Consider the following 27607-nt stretch of genomic DNA (forward strand, 5'->3'; position numbering starts at 1 on the left):
AAAGGCTTTTTCTCCTCTTGTCTCTCCTGATCAAAGCACTTGTCACGGCTCTGCAGAAGGATGCACAGAGAAGCAGGAGATGCCTCCTCTCCCATCTGCATGGGCTCGCTCCAGATCTTCCTCCAGGGCTTGAAGGTGAGAAGCAACAAGCCTGGAGCGACAGCACAGGGTGGGTATGAAAGCACTGCTTGAGATGCATCCCACGAACAAAAGGAATAAAGGCAGTTATCAAACTTACCTGAGCAGCAGGAGAAAAATGCATGAATGCAAGTCCTGGGAAGAGCAGCTTTAAGGAGGAACAAGAGGGAAAATTACATTTGCAAGCAAAATGTGCCAGGAAAAACTCAGCTAGTCCTTTCCCACTCCCTGCAAAGCCCAGGCTGACAGTGCCTGTGGAGAGCAGCTACAAAGCACAGCTGGGACTGAGGGCTTATTACTGCTGGTATTTTGGTTTGGGCCACATAGCCTCACCCTGATCTTATCCAGCCCCATCTCCAAGCAGCAAACAAAAGGAAGAAGACACAGAATACTTATCACAACACAGATTTAATTTCTTAGGCAGTTATAAAGTTACAAAGAGCGATGGGCTAGCAGTGAGAGCCAGACACTTGGTGAGGTGGAATGTTAAGACAGATTTTTTCCACTTATCGACACAGATACCGAACAGTCAGTGAGCACTGCAGGATGCAGGGTTTTCTCCAGGTAAGGAAGCAAATGCAAGAGCAAATAGATCCAGGTAGACATAGGGCCGAGTCAGCACCCCACAGAAACCCAGAGCTACAGGTTCAGGAAGAACTCCCTGCTCCTGAGATGGGCACATGCAGGGGAGCCAGTGCAGGCCCCTGCGGCCGCATGGCCAAAGCCACAGCACTGACACCTGTAACGAGCACAACGGCAGCTGTTTGCAAGCCAGAGATAAAACTTCTTGCCCGTTATTTTCAAAGTGGTGTGAGATGAGATTTGCCAGTCGGAAGAGCATTAAAATGAAGGCATGTCACGATTAGAAAAATAGGAATTTGCTGAATTCCTTTGGTTGTACAATTGGAATCTGAAAGGATTTATTTACAGTCAGAGCCATGCTTTCTTCATTGCAAGCCTTTCACCGGGCAGCAGATTCCAGGAAAAGAAAGGCCTGCTCTGCACATGTGGAGAAGACACTCAGCCTTGCTCTCAGATGTTAACAGGTTAACTAAAGTTGACTGTTAGCCAGGACAGCTGGAACACAGAATAAAAACTTCCCAAACCTCTGCAGTGATTAATCCACACCAATGCTTTGGACAAAGACTCCTGTCGCTCTGCAAACAGCAGCAGAGCATCTGCACACACCAGTGGGACACTGAACAGCTCAGCAACCTCCAGGGAAAGAAATTCTACTGTCCTACTGCATGTTGCTTTGGTGCTAATGCCATTACTGGAGCCAAGAAAGCACAGCATGGGACGTTAACAAAGAGCGCTCTGCTCAGGGCTCTGCGCTAACCCGCTCACCCAGCCCGTGGCTCCTCAGCTCACTCCTCCCTTCTCACTATTACACACAGGTCACATGGAGTTTCCCCTGTCCAGACACCTGTCACTGCATTAAAAGTCTTCTCAGGTATTTATTTGCATTCAGGCAGACTTGAAAAGCCACCACCTCTACCCCCACGCTCAGCAAAACACAGAGCCAAGAAACTTGCCATGCAGGACCCGAAGCAGCAAGGTACAGGCACACACCTGATCCCAGAGGGAGCACTCGTGCCAATGCCTTGCTGAACAGGGCATCAGAACAAACAGTTTTTACTAACCTCTTGATGCTTTCTACTTCCTCCTCCTCCTCTGCCAGGCCCTGCCTTTTAACTGCTAGATTTGTATCTATCACCTGTATTTTGGAAACAGCGACATAAGAAGAGACCGGAGCAGATAAAAGCTTTCTGCCTCAGAACTTGAAATACAGACAGATGTCGAGACAGCAGCTGAGTACCTGCACTCGTTGCCTATTTGCACATCAAGAGAAACAGCTCCTTCCCTATGGTACTCACTGGGAACTGATCCCACTGCAAACTAAGACCTGAGTTTAGGATTCCAAGTTTTTCAGTGTTCCCCCCTCCCCAGCTTTGGTTGTTCCAGTTATCTCTACCCCAACCCTCCACTGAGTTAAAAGCTATCAAGAAGTGCAGCTTGAATCAAGAGATTCAAGACAGGCTATACAGATCAAACACTGCCCTTCCAAGGAAGGTCAGTCTAACCTGAGAGGGGCCATAGTTCCCATATCCTAAACTAGAAGCCTATGGTCACAGCACGGGTCTAGAGCCTCCTTGGCTTACCCTGGGCTGTCAGACCACCAGAACAGAAATGTTTAGACACCTCCTGATCCACAGAGAACAACAGTGCAATCACATGCTCCACACTCAGGTGAGGATGCAGCTGCAAACAGTATTTCTGGTATGCTTAAAGAAAAAAAAAAAAATCTTTGTGTCACTGGGATGAACCCCCAACCTGAAAGGCTTTTAACTTTGGTAGCACACCACAACAGGGTGGTTTCTGAGGGCCTAAGGCCATCACAGAGAAGTTGTATTAGTCATATTTTATCTGAGAAAAAGTTTATATCCTCATGCAATGAACTCAAGACAAACTACTGCCACCACTCTCAAAAACACAGCCACTGGGGACCAGAAACCACCTGTTCCACCCTACTAGCTCTGCTGGTCACTAACCCCAGAATATTAATGCTTCTGCTCTCTAAAGATTTTCCCAGTTACAACAACAAAAAGATACTTTAACTGGCTTCCAGCTTCTACTTAGGAGTGAACTGAGTCGGGCACAGCAATTCCACAGTGTGGCTCAGGAGCAGGAATATATGGAAGACACAAACACAGTGAACATGGGATCTCAAACTCACCGGTGGAAAATAAGGTGTGAAAGGTAAGATGGGGGTAAAATTTTACCCATTTTTAGCAATGAAGTTAGTAATTACACTTAGGGGTGTATCTGACTATTGAACATGGCCTTTGTTACACTCCAGAGTTGTAAAACTTGTGTGCTTAGCAGACCTGTGTTGCTGGTGCATGTTTACTGCTAACTGTGCTTGTGGAGTCTAGGCCAAGCCTCCAAGGATGTTATCAGGAATGTTACCAGCTTTAGTCTGGAATGAACAGACATCTGACAGCTCCTGGGTGGTTCAGTTTGCCACAGCTCACCGAGCTCACATTTGAGATTTGTATTTTACTCTGCAGCTCAGAGCTCCACAGCAAAGCTGAGAGCACTTACAGTAAAAAAGAAAGAAAATAAATAATTCCAGACCGTGGAATTGAGTTATCAGTCAGATCTTAAAGTCAAGAGACTAAGCAAGATTTCAGCATGACTCAGGGGTTTCCTGTGAATGTGCTGGGTTCTGGAGGGGACACCACAAGCCATTCCAACCAACTACTTAGGACAGTCCAGGGTTTTAGTGAATAAACACGCCTGATCCCTTCTCTCCCACACAGTCGTGTACAAACCTCTTCCACTTACATGGACTGACAGCAGCCTCACTGACAGAGAGGTCTCCTGGCAGGGGCTACCACCTTCTTCTGTATTTTAGAGGCAGGGGAAGCCCACCTGCCCACACAGGCTTTGGGGACAAAACCACCTGCTACTCCTCAAGAGAAGACTCAATAGTACCAAGTCCTAAAAGGACATCACTGCCTGTTGGTGGTAGGGAGCTCACGTGTAGCTGGAGCACTCAGCCTCTGTCCTCCTTTCAAGATCTGCAATTTCCTTGTCTGTTTTTATTTTTACTTCTTTGCAAGCAGTCAGTAGAGGGAAAGGAAGCAACCTACATTGCTACACAAAAGGCAAAGGAGGTTCATTTTGGCAAAGGAAAGTAACACTCACCAAGTACTTCGCTAATCACTTGCTCACTAACTGTTATCCAAGACTTAAGAGAAGGCACATAACAACCCTAAAAATAGTCTGCAGCACTGCTCAGCCTTGGAAAGCTCTAGCCAGAGTAGGGGCAGTTATGGATTTATTCCCAAATTGCCAAAGAGACAACCAGTCCTTGAGTGTATCACAATAGGTACTCTGATGAGAGGGGAAAATGGGGGAAAAAAAAAACCAGAAGGAAAAGTACTGTTATCCAGCAGAAGATAACCCAGAAGAAAATTAGTATTTCAAAATCATTTATATTTACATCAGTATCCTGAAAAAAATCACGAACCTTCACTGTTAGAGCAGTGCACTCAGCCCCAGACTGGGGAGAAGCAGGAATTGAGAGCTATGCCTTCCAGCAGAAAACCTTAAGGCTGTTTATAGAGTGGGGCTGCCAAACTCTACAGGGACTTCCCTCCAGCCTGACAGAATCCTTGCTTTGGATAATGTAAAAAAGTATAAAAAAGGTTATTGCTACTCTGCCAAGAAAATAGGACAATCTACAGGAGAGAAAGAAAGTGCATTCCAATTCTTCTCTAAAAAACCCACAAGCTTATCAGCCACTACTAGAGACACCCAAGTACTAAAGGTGCACAAACAAGATTCTCCAACAATTCTTCCCTCATTCTAGCTTTCTTCCTGCAGCAATTCCTTCCCTGTAAAGGCACTTTCCATATTCTATATCCTTACGCAGGGAAACACTTCCAGTTTTCCATCCCAACAAACAGAACAGTCCCACAAATACACAACATTCAGAAGGAATTTTAATTAACAAAATGGTCCAGGAAAGGGAAGGGAGAACCCAAAAAAACAGGCCATTGCATTTGAAAGGTTGCATGTCAGTCACTAGGTATGCCTGCAAGCCCATGCACAGGAACCATTTGGACCTTTGTCAGTGCAGAACTAGTCTCAGCTTCCAGAACCACTTCTCTACTCCTTCTTTATATAGGCTAAATATTATGTACATATATAAAAAAAATACAAACTTGAGTTTGTTATAAAGTGGCTTCTCTCTCTCTCTCTCCCCCTCCTATGCTTGCTTGGCACATGAACGCATGCAAAGCTAGTAGGCTCTGAGGGCTGCACAAACAGCAGGTTTTGGCAACAAAAAAAAAAGGAGACACAGCTAAAATAGATAAGCAAGATTAAAAGCCACTGAATTGAAAACCATATATTTTTCCAATTGTATAGAATTAGAACTACAGCTACGACTTAAAACTGTAAGAGTCTGTCATCCTCTCTCCCAACTCATGTCAAAGTTCATAGCAGCATAACACGAGGTTCCTCAAGAAACATCAAGCCAGTGTTCTCTGCTTCAGGAGTGAGTTCACAGGTCCAAGTTTAGTCTGTCCGAAGGATCATGGGGGGATGCTCACTGTCTTCATCCAATCTAAGTGAGCTGGTTTCATCTTCCAGGCAAGCTCCACCCACAGCACCCAGGTCATCTGTATAGGCTGGAGAGAAAGGAACAAGGAGTTGGGCAATCAGCAGCAAACTAAGGCTTGGATCCAGAGTGAATGAGTAGAGCTGAAGTACTGGGCATTACTTGAAATAGTTTCACTGCCACCCTATGTTTGCTTTTATCATGACTCTGTTTCATGACTGTGTTTCTCCAAGCCAAGAAAAATTCATGATCAAAATTAAGCTCCTCTGTGTGTGTGCAATAGTGGTGCTTTGGGCAGGCTGATGTTTTTTAGTCTCCACAGATGCACTACAGCTGCTGGTGCAGTACAGATGCAAAATGTGCTGACTGTCCTTCCTCTGCAGTGAGGCTCTAACCTGAGTGCCAGAGATGACAAAAGCTCCACTGACTTGGAGAGCTGCAGCATTAAACAAGTTCTCATCCTCTCAATTTAACAGAGCAGCAAATCAGGCTAAAAGGTCACTGTTCCCATAAAGGAACAATTGCAGCATTTATCAACCTTGCTGGGAAAAAAAAAAAAAAAGGGAGGGGGGTTATAATTTAGATGCTTTGCACAAGGTCTGGGTGCAGAACTGTATGGAATAACTGGTTAGGGCATCTCAAGAACCACCTGGCGAGTACTAAAACTATCACTACAATAATCAACCACAACTCGAGAAGAAATTCTACCCAGAAAGTAGCAAAGACAAGCGATCCATCTACAGAAGGCTACTGCACACCACGAGGGTTCTTCTCCTACTGCTCACCAATGCTCCACAGCGCACACGCAGTCACGCAAAGCTCCGTGCTGCCGTGGACCAGCTCACGCAGCCATCTAGAACGAAGCGACATGCAGAGGTGCTCTCTGCCCCATTCCCAGCCTTCTCCTTACCATGCCTTGTGGGTGAGGAAGGCACATATGTACCTTTAGTCACAGCGGCACTGTACGTCTGCGCTACCAGCGGCCGGTCGTGCGATGCAGACTCGAGGATTTCGTTGGCTGGCTCCATGCTGCCATCGAGCCTGCCAAGCACAGAGAGGTTATCTGGAGAGCTGACCCACCTGGGCACAATGCAGCTTCAGCTGACAGCTATGGGAAAATGTCTCATCAGATGTACAAGAATAACATATACAGAAATGCAACAGGAGGAACTTGGACCCTCCACTCCAGAGGCCTGGCAAGCAGGCACCTGACAACACTTTGTATTTAACTCTAAAGACTTGTCATCATCCTGCTTGCCTCTGACACGGCAGCAGGATCTAAATCTTAGTAGCTCATACCAGGAAAGAAAAAGATTCAAAACAAGAGTGTGTGATTAAAAAAAACACATTCCAATCAGCAATACTATAGATTATCTTGAGCTCTGCCTACCACAGAAGTGGTTGCTTCATACACAGATATTACAAAACCCTCTAGAAAAAGTATTAGAACATTTCAGAGATTAAGAACTTGATAAAGGCTTCCCTCTAGGAGGCTTCAGCTTCATCTGTAAGTGAAACCAGAGGTCATGCCTTAAAGTGTTCAGATAAATGTATGATTTTTGGCCATTATTACAGACTGACCAAAGCTGCAAACCTCAATTATCATAATGAGTTACTGTCTTTAATTCTATGATTGATCAAGTAATTTGATTATATTACCCTAGCTTTTCCTTATTGAAAAACACAGTGCATTGTCACAGTGTTCTACAGTACTGCTACAGAACATTAGCTATATGCAAGGAATTTTAGTAAGGACACCAGTAGAGAGAGAATATGGATAATTTCATAAGTCAGATTCCCCACTGTGAAGTCAGAGTTTGAAGTCTCATGTTTGTAACCACTTCATTTATTGATGAAGAGGATGGTGTCAGTCGTTTCAAGTTCTTGTTTAAGTAACTCAACTCAAACTGCCAAGAGGAAAGAGGATCACAGAGCAAACAGCGATTGATCCCTCCCTGCACTCAGACAGTGTTAAGTTTCTGATGGTAAAGTGGAGCTTAGTGTAGTGGATACTTGAAAGGAAGGCTCAGGGGGATTCTGAAGTTACTCATTCATGTCAGAGGCCTGGTGGAAGATTAGTTTAAAGAAACAAGCTGTTCTAAGTTAAACTTAGTTCTGTTCTGGAAAAGTCTAAGAACGAACTGGATTTTGAGAAGAAATAAAATACAACAATCTTCAGCTAAGGTGGACTTACTTGTGCTGCTTCATTAGTGTGCACTCCCCTCCTTCTTGGGGGTCCAGGTTGTACATGTAGAGATACCCATCGGCAGCTCCCACCAACAAACGAGGGATCTTCTGGATTCTAGACAGGTTTAGGGCAGAGATTAATAAGAACAGATAAATAACAGATTATTAAATAACAGATTATTATTAAGAACAGAAGAGAGCACACTCTCCTCCCTTTCCATGATTTAATGGTTGAATTCGATCTTAGAGGTTTCTTCCAACCTAAATGATTCTACACTTTTAAGGCATTATTTTCCACACTCCTGCTCCTAGACAGGGAATGCTGTTAGCAGTTAGAGCACCCAGGAAAGAACTATGTATTAAAAAATTATGGCACAACCACATTTTGGAGCTAACAGGATGCCACAGTAATCAAGCAATTATACAGAACTCATTAAAACAGATTCAGAAGTTACCATCCTGTTATCAAGCTTTGTGCAACTCCAAAGACAAGTATTCTAACGGGAAGGATTTACTTATTTCAGAAACGTTGCAAAGCTTAATTATTGCTTAAAGGGTGCTTTGAGATCAGAGGAGTGAGAGTACAGACATGAAGTCAATTTAGCATAAAAACTATAAAACCCCCACAAAATAAGTTTACTACTGCTCCGCTTATTGCTTTGGTAGTTGTGCCAAATGGGACCTGCCTTTGAGGAAGACAGCATAAAAGATTAGATTTAGTCCTAAAAATTAACTTTAATGAATGCTATGCTGTTTTAGAGACAAGAATTATATGAACTTGCTTTCAAAGGCTTCTTTAATGGTTAGGCTGGATTGCCTAATTTTGCAATTTGCTAACAACACACAGTATCGCTCCCCATAGCACTAAGGGAAGCAAATGCCATAAAAGCCCATGGGTCTGTTCTTAACATTCTTCTTTCAAAATTAAAAGACATCTTTAAACAACACTTGGAAATTGGGCTATTCCCATCCAAACACTTTGCCTTTTCCTCCTCCCCTCACAGGACTGCGAGGTGTTAGCTCTGACACATTGCTCTTACACTAGAAGAGGCTTTGCAATGACTGTGGGTGATCCACTGCTCTGCTGCAGACGGGGTTATGTTTTACAGTGTCAGCCCCTCCAGAGCCCAAACCCAGCCAGCCAGCAGGGTGGGGAGTGCAGGTTCCTTTGAAATACTCACGTGGCAAGTGCACAGATGTTTTTGTGCCCACAGAAGGGCAGACGGACCGTAGCAAAGGCTCTACCCTGGTTGAACATCTCTGTTACTTGAGAGGGCAGGTAGCTTGTTGAGGCCATCAGCACTTTTCCAAAGTAACCTGTCCAGGTCGTAGGCTCTTCCTGAGGTCTACAAGTCAGAAGAGAAAAGTGACTGACTTTGCCTTCACCTCAGAGAGAAAAGTGCATGAACACTTTGAAACATTTTATTTTTAAAGGATATCAAGCAGCTATTTGTTTCTCTTCAGAAATAACTGACACCCTTGAGAACTCTAACACACTTAATTTATGCTACAGGGCACAATGTGTCCTACAATACCCTCAGCCTGTTATTTAAGCATGTTTGATTGTAAACTGATACTTCTGCATAGAAGACTGCATTTCATAACGTTCATTATACAAGAGCAGAATCCACTGAAAGTGCTACACTTCAGGATTTTATTAATCTGTTTATCACTAAGCATATCATTGTTTCCAACGACTTCCACAGAAATGCAGTAAGACTGTCTTCTCAAATCATAAATAGGAACATTTTACAACTTGGTGCCTTTTAAAGCCCTATATGCAGCTGGAAGGCAATGATGAGATAGTTCTTCTCATATGGATGTCAGAGGAGGTGAAACAAATGTAACTGAAAATGTCAAAACCGCTCCATATTCCTGTTAAGGATGGCCAAGTTCTCTTTGGCAGAAACACCTTTTCTACTCAGTGGGAGAACAGTACACAGCTCAGCTGCAGTTGCTGATTCATAAGTGACTTCTTATGCCCTTTACTTTACAGAAGTATTCAAAAGAGTCTGTCCAGACTTTGGAGAACTCGTCCTGTTGAGAATAATCAATTTTAAAGCCTTTTCCTTCAAAAATCTAAGGCATGTCTGAAACCTACTTTTCTTTCACAGTCTCAAGTTTGAAGATATGCACTGTCTCTGTGTTACTGGATGCAGACAGAAACATGCCATCCATGCTGAAGGCCAACGAACAGATGCTCACACACCTGGGAAAAAAAAAAAAGAAAAGAGAGAAGGAAAACAATAAAGCCAAAATATTTGGTTTAATTAAGCAGATTTCTCAGTCGCCACTACTTTGCAAATATGAAAAAAACCCCAAAACTTCCATAGCAAGCATTGTGAATTCTCTGATACCTTCCTGAAGCTATTCAAGCACAAGATTAATTAATGATGTTCAACTCTGATGCATGCTAGATATGGAGATCAATTTGTAACAATCTGAACTCAGTCTTACCTCTGTATAAAGTAGAACTACAGAGTTACTACTACCACAAACCACAGTACCATTTCACCATGGCTATTAATGACCACAGCACTAGAAGGACTTAGAGGAGAGCGAGAATATTAGATGTACTGCCTCCCATTGCCACAAGAATACAATATATCCTACAAAAGGTGACCCACTTTAAACAAGTTCCCTCACCAATAAATTTTTAAAAGGCAAGAGGGAGTACAATTCTGACAGAATTGATTTATAGAATAATCGAGTCCAAAGGAATGAAATTGGAAGACATTCAAGCTGAAACTGTTATAAGCACAGATGCAAGGATGAATGAAGATGAAAAGAGGCAAAAAAAATCAGGATGCCAGCTCAATTGCAGAACATACTGGAACTCAACCATAAGGAATGAGCTTCAGGTAATTAGCCCAGTTGAACTTTACCTCTTCACTCCCCTTCGGAATTCAAAGAGTTTCTGTCCCTCTGGAATGGAAAACACTCTTATTACTGTCCCCTGTAAAGAAAAAATAAATAAATCATTTTTCATTTCAAGTTGATTCATTGTGTATTAGCTCTAGTGAGCAGAGTACAACTGGAAGCAGCAAACCACTTTGCTGTTAACTTATTGCCGTGATGCACCCCAGATACTGCATGAAATATTTATGGAGCTTGTTTGTAGGATGTGTTTGAAGAGTACTGAAACAAGAGGTGGGAGCTACTAATGTAGAGAACAAGCTGTGCATCAGAACCAGCCCTTCTTATCATATTTGATCATGAAAACGACCACACTAGGCAAGAACCAGAATGCAGTCACTTGGATGCATTTATGCCTTTATCAGATGCAATCAGTTACACCTTTATAGTCTAAGCTTATTACTCAAAGAGCAGAGGCTTCAGACTCTCTAATTTATACATATTACATGAACGATTTGTCATCACATGCCAAAGACTAGCAAGGCACTTCTCTCTATTCTGACTTTAACTGTCTTGTTTTCATTAGGAAGACAGCATCAAAACAAGACAGCTAATTTCTAATAAGTCTCCTGCATTAAAGGCAGAAAGACTTCAAGGATTGCCCTAATTACAGGCAGATTAAAATGTTTAATTTAAATAACCTTATTATCCAACATTTCACAGCATGGAAATTGTGTCAAATATCATTAACAGTTCATAACTTAAGATTTCCCATTGTAACTAAGCTTTCTTTTTTGGCACTTGCACATGGAATTGTGCACATTTAAACTTTCTTAAAATACTTAGTGACAGATTGGATTTTTATCACTGTTGGCAAGTCAATCAAAAGCCCTCTTACCTTTTCTGAGGCAGTGGCAAGTTTAGTACCACTTGCATCAAATGCCAAAGCAGCCAAGGGACTATCATGAGCTGGGATCATATTAGCAGCTCTCTGCAGTGAATCAATAAAATAGAACCTTAGCACAGTACACGTTAAAAAGCTACACGTGTGCAGTTTAAGACTGCATATTCAAGCACATTCAAGGCAAATATGGGTCTTAGTTTATAGACAACAGCTTCAATATTTGTTTCAGTAACTACTAAGTACATAAAACTATCACTGAAGCATGTGTATAGAGAGTATAAGCAGCAGGAAGACAATTCAAATAGAAATTACTTTACTTATTCCACCCATTTGCCCAATTCTACTCATTAAATCTAATACTAGCACCTGTATTTTCTTTGGTGACATTCTGAGAAGCCTGGCTGTAAGAGATACTGCACCCTGATGCACAGAAACCTAAGTGTCCAGTAATTCCTCTCTGAGTAAATTAAGTGATTTCCAAAACCTGCATCTTTAGAAATGGAAACAGTATTCAAAGATCCTTACCAGATTGATGGTGTCAAAGACTTGTACTTCTCCAATAGTTGCACTTCCTGGGTAGGCCAGGTAGCAATTATCATTGTTTATTGATAAAGCACACAACCCTAGAAAGGATGGAGAAAACAGAATTAGAAAGAGGCAAATTCCAGGATTTAAGCAGCAAAACTTTCTGATTCTGCATTTGAGTGTCACAAAGCTAACTCAAATTATCAACAGAAACAGAACAAGGATCAGTAATGTCAGAGTCAACCTGCAACATATTCAACTATTCAGCATAAGTTAAGATTTAATATAAAACAGAAAGGGAAGAATACCAATAGAGCTAAAATAACTGATTAAACAGTAGAATTTCCCATGTCTGCCACAATTCCTAAAGCATTAACCTGACAAGGCCTTTAACTACACCACGTGCTGTCAAAATCCAGTTTTTATCTCTACTATTTCTTTTTAACATTTCAACACATCCACTCTAGGAGACTAAAATGCTGGGAAGATGCAGTTTAAGGCAGAGTCTGCTATTTTTTCTCAAAAACCTCTCCTGGATCAAACATGTAGGCTTCAAGACAACACTCATGTGTTTAATTGTTACTTTTGTTTGAAAGTGGAATTAACAACAATACAGTTCCCTGTGGGGAACATCATACACTGACAGCACTTTTAAGTTATGCTGGATTTTACCAACATACCTGCAGGATTGGGAGGTGTCTCCCTGATTGTATGTAATACCTTCATGTCTCGTATGTTGTGTATATAAAGAGACTCTTCCAGACATACTATCAGCCTCTAGAAAAGGGAAAAAGGACAAAATGCTGACATCATCTGGATGACTAACAAGATGTTACTTAACACTACCTCGGAAATCAAATTAGCCACTGTTTCCCTCGTGATTTTAAACAGGAATCTCACCCTCCCACACAGTTTTTGGGGGCAAGGACAGGCATTAAGAAAATTATTTTGCTTCAGATGCCATACTCTCTACTTTGAATGAACTGGCTAAAGACAGAGAAGCCTGTATTTGCTGCAGAGCCTACTGATGGTTTAGTAATACAGGAAACTACACTTCCAGGTACTTTACTTAACAATTTCACCAGTTGAGTGATACATTTAAAATTTTATTTTTTTGAAAAGAATTTAGCAATCACTATTTAAAAACATAAGTTATTAGATAACAGTGTTCAGGCCTGAGCAGAAATTGTCAGTCTCACATACTCTCACATTAAAGATCACAGGATGATTCACACTGGGAAAGACCTTAGGAGGTCTCTAGTCCAACCTCCCACTCAAAGCATGCCCAGCTTACTCAGGGCATTTCCCTGAGTAAATACATAAACAAAGAACCAAAAATACTTAATTAAATACAAGTCCTGAGATGCCACATGGAAGCAACAGTTGGAAAAGTACATTTCAAATGGTAATTGTGTCACCAAAGAAAGAGACATCAATCAGCAGAGGAAGTGCCAGAATAAGATCCACAACCTCTTTCCCAGGTTTTCAGCCAGGCAAAAATGACTACTCACCTGTCTGTTGAGCTTGACAGCCAAGATGGTGTTGGAGTAACTGTAGTTGCAAATCTCTGTCCCCTTCTTAAAGTGACAAACTTTCAGCTTGCGTGGAGCTTTAAGGCTGACTATGGCCACCAGGCTACTGGAGAAGAGCCTCTCCACAATGCACACGTCTTCTGTGTCAGCTGAGGAATTAGAGGAAGGAGGGAAAAACACAGAGGGAGATTTCAGGGAGGAAGAATGATGCACATCAACAGGAAATACTGTCTAAGAAAATCATAGAATCATACATTCAGTCTGTGTAAAAATATGGTCTAACAGCACAAACATTCTGCCACAACAGCTCAGAGTCAAGGTGGGACACAGGGCAGGTTTTTAAAGAAGAAAATGTACACAGTGAGTGCTGATTTACAAAGATTTCCTCCCCCCAGCCCGAGATGTCACACAAGCTTACACTGCAGAACAGAGCATCTACTCCCCCGTGCCCAGAATCCAACAGAAAAAAAATCCCAAAGATACAAAAAACAGCAAACTGTCAAATGATAGAATTTTACAATCTTCTTTTATCTCTGTAGAAATCTAGGGAAGTAATTTTTGGGCCTTTTTTTTTTTGTGTTGTGTTTTTTGTTTTGTTTTTAAACCTATACTATGCATGAAAAGTTTTCAACAACCAAAAACCTTGGCATTTCCACACACCTCTCCACGAAGAAGGAAAGGTTATTGTACTCAAAGAAGCTGTAAACTAATTGACTACAACACTGCAGCAGCCACCAATCAGTATTTTCACACATACCACCTTTTACCTGACAGTCCCCAAAAGCAGTTTGTGCAGGAATCACTGAAGCCCAGCATTTATACAGAGCCATAGAACAGTGTCAGATTTGCCAAGAGTTCTACTGTGGAAGCACTGGAGGCAAAGGAGGAATACAAGTTCCTATTCCAAATGTGGGGAAGGCAGCAGGAGGGAGCAGAGTCCAGGATCTCTGGCAATGAAGCACTTTCAGGGCATTTGTTTACAGCACAGCACTGGACTGACCTGGCAGGAGTCCAGGTCCCACCACACCAGTTACTTTGGCATCTGTACTTCCCTCTCCCATTCCCTGAATCTCCTCTCCAAAAGCTCCAGGGACAGAGTGGACACAGTTTTGGCAGCAGGGAAAAGCTGGAGAGAGTTTTACCACGCTCTGCAGCTCTTTCAGAGCCACCAGCTACACCTGCCCTTTCATTACAGAACAGAATCAAGACAAGTGACGAGTCTTTGGCCTTGATCCATCAAAACAAATTTTTCAGGAGTCAGTCTCTGGATTAGCTCAATGGTTAACACATTCCAAACCATAAAACTGCCAGAAAAAAACCCCAAAACAACAAAAAACAAATAAAAGAGTTTGTTTCCAAAGGCTTCTGTTTTGGCCAAGAGATACATTAAATAATTAACTTCCACTGTTCTCATAACCAGTGACAGAAATTCCATGAAAAAAGTTCTGTTAAGCATTCTCAGCATACGATGCTGCCATCACTGTGTGCTATGTCTGCTTTCAAAGTGCTTTTTCTGGGCAGTTATTTCAAGAAAAAGAACACAAAATATTTAATGTTCTACATTCTTTTGAGAGAAACAGCCTCCTTATGGAAAAGGAGCAGGTTTATACTACGTATTTTCAGTACTCTATGCAACATAATTGACTTTTATCTACATCTTGTATTTAATATGGTACTTTTCCAGAGAAGACAAAACAGCTCACAAAGGCTTTGAAAATTCAATTTTCTCATGCAATAGGGATAATGCATTTTAGTAATGACTTTGTTTTCAAGGAATTGTTCTCCATTTTCTTGATACCACACAAAACACATGAAAAAGAAACACAAAAATCTGCTTCAATAAATGCATGCAGAGACTTTGAAATGCGGAGGTCCGTGCTCCTTGAATCAGACTAGTTACATAAAAGGCTCTCAAATATTTTAGGGGATGGGTTATATCAGCTTTCCATCTGAGCCTGGAGTCCTTCAAAACGATGACATCCTTTTACAAGAGTCAGAAGACCAGCACAGAGAGACCCCAAAACCACAGCCTGACTGCTCCCTGCTCCCAGGCAAGCACAGCTTCTTTCTGCATTCAGGGACAACTGTTCAGACACAGCTTCTGGGATTTGTCACTCTCCCAGCCATGAGAACTGATATTTCAGAAGAGGAACAGCATCAGAGATTCAGCTGGAAAACATGCTGTCCTCTGCTGCACTGATGGGAAGGGTGAGCAGCAGGGAAGGCACACAGGGAAGAGCACTATCAAGAACTAAGCAGTCAGACAGAAGAAAAAATATTCAATGAGCAAAATGCTTCAAAGGTATTGATAATCCTTCAGTCTCACCATAAAAGACTATAATACAGATAGTTACTTTTAGAGAAAGGCTTTGTGATGGGCTTTTAATTACATTCACTTTAAAAATACAGGATGCACCTCTGGTCCTTTGTCTTCCTCTAACAGGAAGAAGAGATAAAATCTCTTCACAGCTGCCAAGTAATTTATGCTTCCCAACAGCACCGCTCAAGTGAGTACCAGGCTATACTGCCCATCCTACGTTCAGCTGACCTGAATTAATCATATGTTTAGCAGCACTAAAGCCCTATAGCAATGCTGTTACTCACAGGTTTTTTTTTTCTATTAGTATTATCTCCTTTATGCTACACAACTAAGCATTGCCAGAAACTCAGATTCAAAACACTGCAAGAACAAAAAGAACTGCAAAACAAATTAAGTACCAGCAGCGAGGGGAGAACAAGCAAATACATAACAAGATTAGTTTCATAAACACAAGCATGTAGCATCACAGACAAGAGCTGGTTAGAGCCAGCTAGATTATGATCAGCTGTGCCTTTATTCCATTTTTAATCCAAGAACATGAAGCATGTTAGAAGGATTCATTAAGCCTTAAATCACCCTTCAATCTAATGCTTGTTTTTACAGGGGGATCAACTGTGCAGGGAGGCAGGAGATTTGTACAGTCACAGGAGAAGTCAGTGACGGGAGCAGCCAAATCTTCCTTCTTTTCAGTTGTTCTCTCAAACACAAGACAGCTGGGGCATATTCTGTAGTTCAGTTTAAACACCTACACAAGAGCTGGCAGATCAATCTTTCAGAGGAGAGGGGGGGAGTCCTTAACAGTGCTCACTCAAAACAACTCAAAGTCTTTAGAGCCACTTAAACTAAACTGGGAAGCAGGAGGCACAGGAGGCACGTGTCTGGGAGGCCTCAAGATACCTTTCCTTTCGGAAAGGAGGTACCCAGTACACAGGAAGCCCTCCACTCCCATATCAAGTTTTAACAGGCATGGATTGCAAAATGCAAGACTGAAAATTATTTAACTCATATAAAAAATTAAGATCTCCAAATATTTAGATGTGCTTTGAGCAAAGGTTGGCTGGCTTACAGAGGCCAAAACATTACATTTTCTGTATCACATTTCCTGTGATAGACAAGGAATAATGGGTTCAAATTGAAAGAGGGGAAATTTAGCTTAGATATAAGGAAGAAATTCTTCCCTGTGAGGCTGGTGAGGCCCTGGCACAGGTTGCCCAGAGAAGCTGTGGCTGCCTCATCCCTGGAGTGTTCAAGGCCAGCCTGGACAGGGCCTGGAGCAACCTGGTCTAGTGGAAGGTGTCACTGCCCATGGCAGGGGATGGAACTGGATGATCTTTAAGGTCCCTTCCAACCCAAACCATTGCATGATTCTACTAAATGTTACCTTACACTCTGTGCTCTCTTTTTATGGACTTAACACTCAGAAAACTTACAATACAAAAGAGGTTAAATCAACACGGGCATCCCAGAACAGTCCGAGGACTGGAATTCCAATTCCAGCTGCTTTATCAATTTATTGCATGATTTTGAACAAGGCACTTTACCCAGTCTGTACTTTTTCTTTCAAGGACTACCTAGAAGATGCAGTCCTGCAAAGTGCAGTTGACCTCTCAGTGTATTTATTCAGTGTCTTGTGTAACAGGAGTCATCTTCACTGCGTCTCCTGGGGTGGTATCAGGTCAGATACTGTAAGTGCCTGACATACTACAGAGGTCAGGTACCTAAACTCAACAGCAGAAAATGGAATTCAAGCCACTCATTAACCAGTAAAACCAGACCATGACTCAAATAGGAAGATGTAGCTGGAGCACAACTTAACCTGACCACAGGTGCCTAATTTGAACCTCACAATTACTTCTCTCCATTGACTGTGTACAGAACCAGGCTGTCGCTGCAGTAATAGGTGATCTGAGTCACACACCATTTCCAAACTTCAGATGCCACAGGGTCAGGTCACTTTGGGAATGGAGTCTGAGGACAACTCTGTCATGGGATCTCACCATAAATGCTGACATCATAGTTATTGGTACCACCTGCTCACATGGAGTTTACAAGAAAGCGAGGATACTCACACATAGCATTCATAGTTTACTTATTAGCACCTCAAAAAAGGGAAGTCTACGACCTGCTGACAAAACAGGGGATACCACTTCTCTCCCAGGCCTCCATCCATGTCATCTCATATCCTACTCAACTGTGACCAGTATTGAGAAGTTTCAGGAATCTGAATTATTCACCCTTCTGTATGAGCAAACCTGCAGCTATCATGTTAAAAAGTATTTTTCTAACAGCAAACATTAGGATAAAAAAAATTATATATAATTAAGGCTTTGTTTTCTTATTTGACAAAGGTATATTAGTGCTTGCCTGCCCCAACAGCCAGCATAAAGACCCCAAAGACACACTCTCTCACAGGAAAAAATTATTATTTTTATGCCCAGCTGCTACATAACCTGGCTAATGGACATAAGATTAGAAAAGCAGAGTTCTCACAGCCACTACCAAATTTCACAACATCCCAGCTAAACTTAAATACAGAACACTAATATACAGCTTTACCCTGCCCAGCAATCAATTGTTTTGTATTTGTTTGACATTTACACTTAAGGTTCCTCTTACATCAATTCCAAACAATCTGCAAAAAAATGAAACATGTCTTACTCTTCCCACATTAAGCCAACTGAGGGCATTAAAAAAAAGAAGAAAAAAAAAAGAGATACTCACTGCATTCATAGATCTGCTCTAATTTGTCCACAGAAGAAAGAGAGAAGAATTTGTAGCCTGATTTACTGCCAACTGCAAGGGATCTGCAAAAGAAACAAGCCAGTCAGGAACACAAACTACATCAGCTGTGATTACCCTTGGACAGATTCTTACCCTGTTCTAACCTCCAGCTGGGTTAGCTCAGTAAGAAAAATGATAAAAAGCTTTTCCAAAGAAGCCACGACAGACACAGACAGCTTCCTCAACTCTGAAAAGGCCAAACAGCTTCAGAATTACAGAAATTCAGAATTACAGAATTCAGGTGTGGAATTCTGCTGCACATTTAATGAAATGAGAGGTCACAGCCCAATGTGAGCAGACTGCCCAATTCTCACCAGTGGTTTCTCCACACAGCCTAAAACCCTTAGTGTGGAGGAAAGATGATGACTTGAATAATGTAATGCAAACCAATTACATCATTGCCTCATCATTAGAGGTGACCTCCAAGACCTTTCAAACTGGGCCATCTGGGGATTTTTTGTTCTTTACAGTGTAACTGTCCCCGACCATCCCAAAAGAGTTTTTATATTAAAAAAAAAAAGTAATTAAAGACTGCCAACTCTAATTTTCTCTGGCTTTATGTGATGATGTTCTAGCACCTCCATTGTTCGGTCTCAGTCTTACAAATACCCACACCGAATCTTTGATCAGAGGCGCCCTCTTAAGAATGCTAGTCACTGATGTTAAACAGATTTTAACAATAGCAGAACACTAAAAAACTGACTACAAACCCTTCTTTCCTCCATTACTCAATTTTCACACTTAGCTCACAGACCAGTTAATTGCTTTTCCAGTTAGAGTCAAAGACAGGTCTTAAATTTTAAGCCAGAAAAACCTTTAGCTTGTCTTGCAGGTCTTTACACACCAAGGCAGCAGACAATGGCTCATTCTTGTTTCCCCTCCCCTTGTGGAGGACGATTTTATGCCACAGATTAAGAAAATTAACAGCCAATGCAGTTGTACAGAAGTGCATTAGTATGCTTATAGTTCATATATTTTTTGCTGCCAGGAGACGCGGAGAAAAAACTAATTAAATTCCGATAAAACACATTTCAAGATGCCAAATTGTGGCAAGTCATTCAATACAAGGCTCAATGCCAACCCTGCCAGTCAGCCTGCCAGTAACGCCCTTCTGAACTCAGCAAGATGATTCTCAACAATTCAGATGCACTAACAATTAATTCTGCCTTTGGAATACAATGCAGATTCCTAGATTTCATGTTCTTCCTGGATTTTCCACTCGTGGCTCCAAAGTGAGCCCTTTTTAAACTTCAACATACCCAGAAGATTAGAAATTGTTCCTCCAGCGGCTTACCCTCTGAAATTAAGATCTCAAGCTATAAAATCGAATTCTGTATGATGGTATGACCTTCTCTTCTAGAAAAAAAATACAACCGGCACAATCTGGTTAAGAAATTATATTTGAGAAGGTTTAAGCTTTTAAATTAAAATATGCACCATGCAGGCAGGCAGAAGTCCCCAGATTCAATAACCAAGATATTAAAAAAGCGTATTAGGCTTAGAGATAGAGAGCAACCATAAAACAAAATTTTGTTGCTGCTCCTCTAAGTCACCTCAGAAATACTGAATTTAATCTCACTTCAGACAAAGTCAGTATGTTCAGCAGACTCTATCTGATTAGAGGCCAGAAACACTGAAGTGTTTTTGCTCAACTGCTTTTGTACAACTCAATGAAAAACCCACATTCTGTGAAAAAAAAAGTGAAACTCTTAATTTGGTAAAACAAAGCAATGAATCAGCCTCTCTTAGATCATTTATGGCTTCCCTCAGAAGAAAGTTTAACAAAGAATGACATTAAAACTGTCACTTTGCAAAGGTAAACAAGCACTCCACTGAGTTAAAAATAAATGGAGTCACAAGACTCCTTGCAATATAAACGATCCACAAAAGACACAGGATGATTTCTTCCCAGAGAATTCCACACAGCAGCTATTTGTGAGTGTATTACCAGGCAGAACTGTATTCCTGTATGGTACTTACAGCTTTAAATACAGAATATTGCTGAATCACTGTTTTGCTGACAGTATCACTGAAATCAGTGAGGAAGCCCATTTTTCTAGTCCTACAACTACCTATACCTCATTTAAATGAGCCACAACGGCAAAAATGAGTTGTATACATGATAAAAATCATCATCAGTAGAAGCCAAAATGAAGAAGCACAGGACAGACCTTTCCATCCACGGCATCTGCTTTTTGTTACTTCTATCAGGATCAAGGTGATGAAGCCACAAATCATTTGTTTACACAGAGCAGTTCAAGTCAGCGTAATTAAACCCATTTCAGAATCCAAGCATAACTGCAAAATAACCCCTTTTTCTTCTAGAAACAGCATTCTTGCTTTTGGAGGGTTTGTTTTGTTGGGGTGGTTTTTTTAATGTACTCTCAAATTACTTCTTATGAAACTACTGGAAAAAGGTTTTTTATATGTAATAAGAACCCACTAGGCTGAGTTATAGCAGCATAATCATAATGGTTTAAATCTCCCATCTTCCCCCGCACTGATATTACACTTAAGCCCTTAAGACACCCGATAACCACCTAAATGGCCAAATCCACAAAACAAGCATCCAGCCAGAATTACCTCACCTCCCAAAAAATGTGCAACCATATGGGGAAGAAATATGATCAATAAGCCATTCAGCTCTTGCTCAGATAGACAGTGGCCAGCAAGAAGCTGCTGTAGTTATCAGAAGCTGCTTTTACAATGTGGGTGCTACGCTTTATTATCACCGATTTTCAAAAGCTGATGAGCCTGAAATTGAAAATAAATATTCCCCAAAATCGCCTTTTTTCTTCTAATATTATGCTGCACACATGTGGTTTTTTTAGCTCTGTTATGTGTAGCCTCTATTACACACCTTAGACTGCAGACTTTGAGCTATTTCATCATTAAGGTTGTCTCTTCAGTACAAAATTATCAATATAGCCATGATTTATGGAACTGTGTTTACCCACTTTTTCCAGAGATAATACTGCAGTCTGATCCAAGACTACATAAATCTTGATAGTATTTTCAAGAGTGACTGTCATAAATAATTAAAACTAGCCTCACAAGAGAACAGCTCTGTGAGATATTTCACACACTCATTTGAAGATGCTGACATCCACTCTTAAGTGCACTCACCTAAAGTGGGATATCAGCTGCTTCAATCTCTCTGACTCTTTAGAAGCAAGTTGTTTCAGATGGATTAGAACACTACAGGTTTTCTTTTGCTTCTTTAATATACATACAGAAGGAAGAAAACCAGTTTTTCCCTTTTCATATCGCAGAGGACCTTAACTATTAATCAGAAATATTCTACATTAACCAGGAAGATCCTACTAAGGGCAGCTCTCTCAAAGATTAAAATCAATTGCAGCTGCAGCATAAACACGACTCCAGAAGCCATTACTGTTTTAAATAACTGGTTAATTAAACCTACTTACATTATGATACAGTCTCATTATACTAATGTTCCACCTCATTCCAAAACCAATGTAAATTTCCACAGACAAAACATTTCGTGAACAAAGGCTTATGAAGAAGAAGGGGAATGTAATAAAAGAAAAATCAATGAAATGGCATAAGAATTGCTAAGGAATTACTAAGGAAATGTACTTTGCTTTATTCCACCCCTCCCAAATGCCTGCTGAAACCAAAGCTGTAGCATCTTATGGATATGTCTTAATATTAAATTAAGACAATATTATTTTAGACAAAAGTGAGATACAGAAACTCACACATTCAATGTTTTTGTCAGCAACACTCTGACAACCCACAGATTTTCCCATTATTTTTATATTAAAAGAAACCCACAAACTTAAAATCTGCTACAGCAAAAGCAGACCATGCCTGCTTATCCCTTAACACGCAGCGTTAGGCTGGGACAACAGAAAGTCCACAATCCAAGTAAATATCTCTACTCTTGGGCCAAATCCCCATCCAAATGGTCAGGAGCTGAGGAACAGCTCCTCTGGCCAGCCCCCCTGAGCTGCTGTGCCCACTGCAACCACAGCAAGGAACACAACATACGGTTGTCTCTCTCAGCTATCCTGCCTGAGCGTGGGAGCTACGGGACCGCTCTTGCCTTCCTTTTTTTTGGGGTGTGTGTTTAGCTTTAAAGCCTCCTTGGAATACAGAGCTCTCCTGTCCTCAAGGATCACGGTTGAAGGACACCTGAACCTAGGAGAGACAAAGGCAGAGGAGTGAATGCTCAGCACCTAACCCTTGTTCCTCCCACCACAAGCAGTTTACTACAGAGATCCAAACACCACAGGGCAAGGGAATTTGAATACAGCTTCTGGTGCACGAAGCATGCTGGACATATTTTGAGCTATAAGCATTTGCCCAAAATGTAGAATGAAATTGATTTATTTCGGAAATAAAGGGCAGAATTAATATTTGGACTGATACTTGTCACGAGCAACTCCACGCACAAATGAAGGCATGGCCTGAAGAAGTCCTTGAAAATTAAGGCACATGCCAGCGTTTTCCTTAGAAGTCCAAACAAGGTTTCCTTTCGCCTTTCTTCAGGACTCTGTTTTCAAAACTCCAGTGACTACTTTGTTTCCAAATGCTGTCACACAATTACTTATTTAAAAAAAAAGGTGATTAAAACTTCTCTACAGTCTGTCCACTTGCATTATTTCACAAGCACGTTCTTTGGGGCAGTTGCTGTTTGGTGTTTTTGGGGGAGTGGGTGTGTGTGTTTGTAAACTGAATCCGTAAATTGAACCATTGTACTTCCAAAGGTACTTCTCTGGTAATATCTGTGTAACAATTTAAAGACTGAAAGTTCTACCTCTTATATAGATATATGCAAGGTGAGATCTTGAAGTTATCCTTAGCTTAAAAAGTTACAAACTTCTAATCCATTAGCATTTCCTTTATGAGTTTTAAAGCTTCTGTGAGTTTGTAAGGTGTTTAATTTTTCATAAATGTATCTGTGCTCAGTTTTAGTAGTCCTCCCAGGAGTAATACAAAGAGCACTCAGGTTTTTCTTCCCAAGTATCCATTGTTAAAGATTTCCAAATGCTAAAACCTACCCAGCACTGAGATCACCCACAAGCTTCCACTGCATGGTTTGGCTGGGACACCCGAATTCTGACGGGTTACTCCACTTTGATCTGGAAGCTGGAGCTTGTGCCTCTCAATCAGGGAATGCCAGTCATGCTGAGTTGTGCAATGATTGATTCACTGGGGAAAAGGGCCAGGTCCAAAACAAGCACATCAACATCTTCTGAAAATACCCCTCTCCGTGTTTTTACTTAATGAAAACATTATATCAAAGAGAAGCCACAAACCAACCGCTTCTGCTGCATTATAGGTGGAGTGTTTTCAGGCAGAGTTCCAGTCCCAGCCAATAATTCAAAACTGTCATGTAAATAAAGCTTAGGGCAATGTGGAATAAACAGGCAAGACAACACTTGCAATAACGTAGATACTCTTCCAAGAGACAATGTCACTACTTACAGCATCCGTGAATGAGCATTTCAAAAAAGTTAAGTCTGGGAAAAACAAGCAACTAAGAGCAGGATAGAGGAGATCTGCTTCAGTCACCAGGGACTGCAACGACTGGGAAAAGCAACAGCAACTTTTATGGTGACAACATTCTTCTGACTAGCAGCAACACCATTCCCCAAGATTAAGAGCCACCATGAAGCTCATCTTCCTACAGGAGAGATAACTAACCACCAACGCTTCATAAAACCAAGGAAAAGTTGGCTTGATCCTTATTTTTACCAGCACCATCTTTTCCTAACACCAGGCCACTGGTTCTGCTGTGTAGGTAAGCAAGACACATTTAAGCCTGAGTGGAACTGGCACCTTGTTAAGGTGAAGGTAAAAGCTTTAAATGCAATAACAACATGCCCATGTCATTTATTTTCCAGTTCTGTCTGTCAGCAATTTTTCTAATTACTGAAGCACCTTTAAGCATGATGTAGCTCTACTGACCGGGCAGACATAAACAAAGCTTGTCTTTCATATACTGCCTGAAAGAATATGCATTTGTTTACCTTGCCTGTCTGGAGAAGGGCTCCAGTTACCTGTAAAAGTTGAAACAGGTGAGCTTTCTGAGGCCTGGCATGGCAAAGTGTAAGTCACTCCTAAGAAGTTCTTTTCAGCTCTTCTCACCTGGTGAACTGTCATCTCCTAGATATACAGAATAGGATACTATGAACCCAGAGAGCTGGCTTCTTGTTTCTCTATTCAAACATGAAACCAGGAGAGATCATGAGCAGGAAAAAAGAAGAAAAAAAAAATCAAATAAACTTCAGTTTAAAGAATGCACCCAACCACTAAATTTTACTCAGTTTAGGAACTTGAATGCAACTTGGTTACTTGGGCCACTTACCACATCAGACAAGTGTTTCACTAAGAGGCTGCTCACAAAGACATCTGCAAAACTTCTTTTATACTTACTACTTTTCTTGGAGAGATTTCTTTGAGACAATATTAGTAAGAGATTATTCCACATCATCAACCACTTCATTTGTCTCAAAGTAAGCGGCTTTTTAAATTATTCTCAGAATAAGAGCCTTTTCTGTAGTTTCAGTAACGAATATCTGAAATGTATAAATATTAAAAAATGACACAAAAGATCCAGTAGCCCAAGACTTGGAATTGCAAAGATCTATGGGCCAGGTCTGGGTCACATAAAAGATGCAGCACCAAAATTCTCATCAGGTAACCTCAAGGTGATTTATATATAAATAATATTTTTTAAAAGGTAATTTATTCACACAATGGACATCAGAATGCTGAATAAAAAAAAAATCAGCTATAGCATAGAAATTGAAGAACACTTTTTGGTTATTTAAGAAGATGAAGTGGGAAAAACAGTCCAGCAGCACATACAGTTGAGGAAAGAAATCATTAGCCAGTTGTCCCTTTTTTCTCCCCATAAACTGAAAGTTAAAAAGGAATCAGCTTTACTCTTCCTTGAAGAAAGATGCAACGGTGTACAAGCCAAAGAATACTTAGATAAGTTTGTTGCATTTGTTTCTTTTTACTTCTGTCTTGGTTTGGTTTGTTCTCAAGTCAAGCCTGCAGCTCTTGTTCAAAGTAAATGGGTTTTTTGGTCACAACTCAGCGATCTTTAAGTACACACAGCTCTTCACGAAGCTACGGTGCAACTGAAAATGGGGAGGTGCTTCAAGGAGAATTACAACCACTTCGAGATCTCCATGTGGGACTGCACAGCTGAACTTCAAAAACTTATATAATGCCTTTATAAACTGCTAAAGAAAGAGGTGGCAAATGATGACTTGTTTCTTTTTTCCAGTAATAGGTAAAAAATGAATGGTATCTGAGCAAATCCTGGGCAGGTTTTATATGCACAAGGACATATGTATGGTGTTCAGTGAAAAAATGTGAAAAGTAGTTGCAAAAGTCTTTGGCTTGAATCAATACATGGATAATGATTTACTTACAAACACACAGAAGGCTACTGCTTCCCCCCTCCATCATTTACCATAACTTATTTACTGCTAAAGCCTCTCCTCTCAAGTCTATCCAGCTCCACTGGCTCATCTCCTCACCCCCAACAAAACCTACAAAAGCAAACAGAGTGTTTCCTGCTGTGATGTGACCCTCCTAAATCCTGGCAGTCACCAGAAATAAGCTTCTCACCTTCACAATTCCCATATGCTACAGGACATGCTGGGGACAGTCACAGATCTCCCTCGTGAGGACGAGGTATTTTTGCTTATGAAGAGAACAAGTTGTTAAAAGAAAAACCCTCCACCACACACGTGGATCATGCTCTGTGATGCCAACCTGAGATCATTTCCTCTTACTCACTTCCTAAATCAAAACTCCTCCTTTCTCATGTACAAGTTCTTTCGGTTATTACCCCCCAGTTTCATCTCTCAAGTATTCCAGACAGTCAAATCCTTCTTCAAATGATCTTTAGTGCTCCAATCCCAACTAATAGGGGGTTCTTAAATTAAAGATACTGCTTTTTAATACCCCACATAAAAACTAATATGCACTAATTAATCTAAACATACTGCAAACGATTAAGTAATTTGCAAGACGTGCAGCTTGAACCATCTGAAGCCTAAATAAGTGCAATCTCAAGGATCAGAGGAAGGCCTCTTTTTTCAAAATCAAAACCAAAAGCAGCACAAGGCTCATAAAAACACCTTCAAGCCTCAGGCACGCTGCTTCAACACAGCAGGTGAAAATAACACAGCTGGATAAAAAGATCGGTGTGAAGAAGATGATGAAGTCTTTACACCTCCTGGAAGACTTGTCCATGTCTTAGGAGGGCCTGGCACGAAGCCACATCACCAAGGAGCAGCAGGAGCCCTCCTTTCCCCCCTTTTCCAACGGGACGGCGGGCGATGCCTCCCAAGTAGGAGCAGGAGCAGCTCCCCATGGGCAGCGAACGGGGGGAGGGAGGAGGCAACAACACGCTGCTGCCACCCCAGTGCCCGCTGCTGCTGCTGCTGCGGGGAGCGGCCCGTCCCCGCACCCCTCGGGGCACAGGGGGGCCGCTCCCACCGCCCTCCCCGTGGGGGACCCCGGCCCCGCTGCGGGCCCGAACCCCCGGGAAGGGGCGGCCCCGGCGGCACAGGGGAAGGGGCAGCCCCGGGGGGACCCCACCACGCCCCCCCCTGCAGCGGCCAGGCCTCCCCAGGGCCCCCCTCACGTTCCCCCTCCCCAGCCCGAGCCCCCCTCACGCCGCCCCTTACGTGTTGTCCTGGTTGAAGTTGGCGAACAGCAGATGGCCGCTGCCGGCGTCGCCGCTCTGCCCGGCCAAGTTCATGGCGGGACGGCCCTCGCCGCCCCCGTCCGGCGGGGGGGGAAAGGACGAGGAGAGCCCTCCGGGAAGGCTGCGCCGCTCACCCGCGGCCACCCCGGCCCCGCCGCATCCCCGCCGGGCCCTTGTTTACGCGGCGGGCGGCGGAGCGGGCCCCGCGCCTGCGCCCTCCCGGCCGCCGTACGCCCGCCGCGCCTGCGCGCGTCCGGCGGCGCCGTGGTCCGCGTTGCGAAGCTAAGCAGGGCCCGCCGCGGTCCGAGCCTGGATGGGTGACCCACAGCCCACCCGGGGGTGCCCCGGCTCGGGCGAGTCCCCGCCGTCCCCGAGTCGCCCGCAACTACCACCGCCCTGTCGCGGTGGCCACAGGGGTCACACCCCCCTCGGTCCCCGCCCGCCGGTGCCGCTGCAGTTCCGCTTCGCGCCACGGGATGTCTCCGGGGCTCAGCGGATGAGCGTGCCGAGGCTCCGGGCTTTGGGGAAAAAA

General features: G+C 42.3%; 1 protein-coding gene across 9 annotated transcripts; it reads right to left on the bottom strand.

Moving 5' to 3' along the window:
- Positions 1-527: 527 nt before the first annotated feature.
- Positions 528-27275, bottom strand: WIPI2 (WD repeat domain, phosphoinositide interacting 2). Of its 9 annotated transcripts, XM_027683463.1 has the most exons (14): positions 27056-27160; positions 24404-24562; positions 22389-22538; positions 18315-18397; positions 13253-13504; positions 12422-12518; positions 11742-11839; positions 11211-11303; positions 10342-10412; positions 9558-9665; positions 8638-8802; positions 7464-7571; positions 6180-6310; positions 528-5339 (listed from the first exon to the last, which is right to left on the bottom strand). In XM_027683463.1, exons 4-14 carry the CDS (start codon positions 18321-18323, stop codon positions 5227-5229), a joined length of 1245 nt encoding a protein of 414 aa, XP_027539264.1. In that variant the 5' UTR covers positions 18324-18397; positions 22389-22538; positions 24404-24562; positions 27056-27160; the 3' UTR covers positions 528-5226. The 9 variants fall into 9 exon arrangements, with proteins under 9 accessions (XP_027539264.1, XP_027539265.1, XP_027539262.1 ...); XM_027683464.1 differs by lacking the exon at positions 24404-24562 and having other exon boundaries at positions 27056-27168; XM_027683461.1 differs by lacking the exons at positions 24404-24562; positions 27056-27160 and adding an exon at positions 24374-24392.
- Between the last annotated feature and the right edge of the window lie 332 nt (positions 27276-27607).

Source organism: Neopelma chrysocephalum, unplaced genomic scaffold (assembly GCF_003984885.1).
Source record: "Neopelma chrysocephalum unplaced genomic scaffold, ASM398488v2 Primary Assembly neopelma1_65, whole genome shotgun sequence".
In the NCBI taxonomy this organism is placed as follows: Eukaryota; Metazoa; Chordata; class Aves; order Passeriformes; family Pipridae; genus Neopelma; species Neopelma chrysocephalum.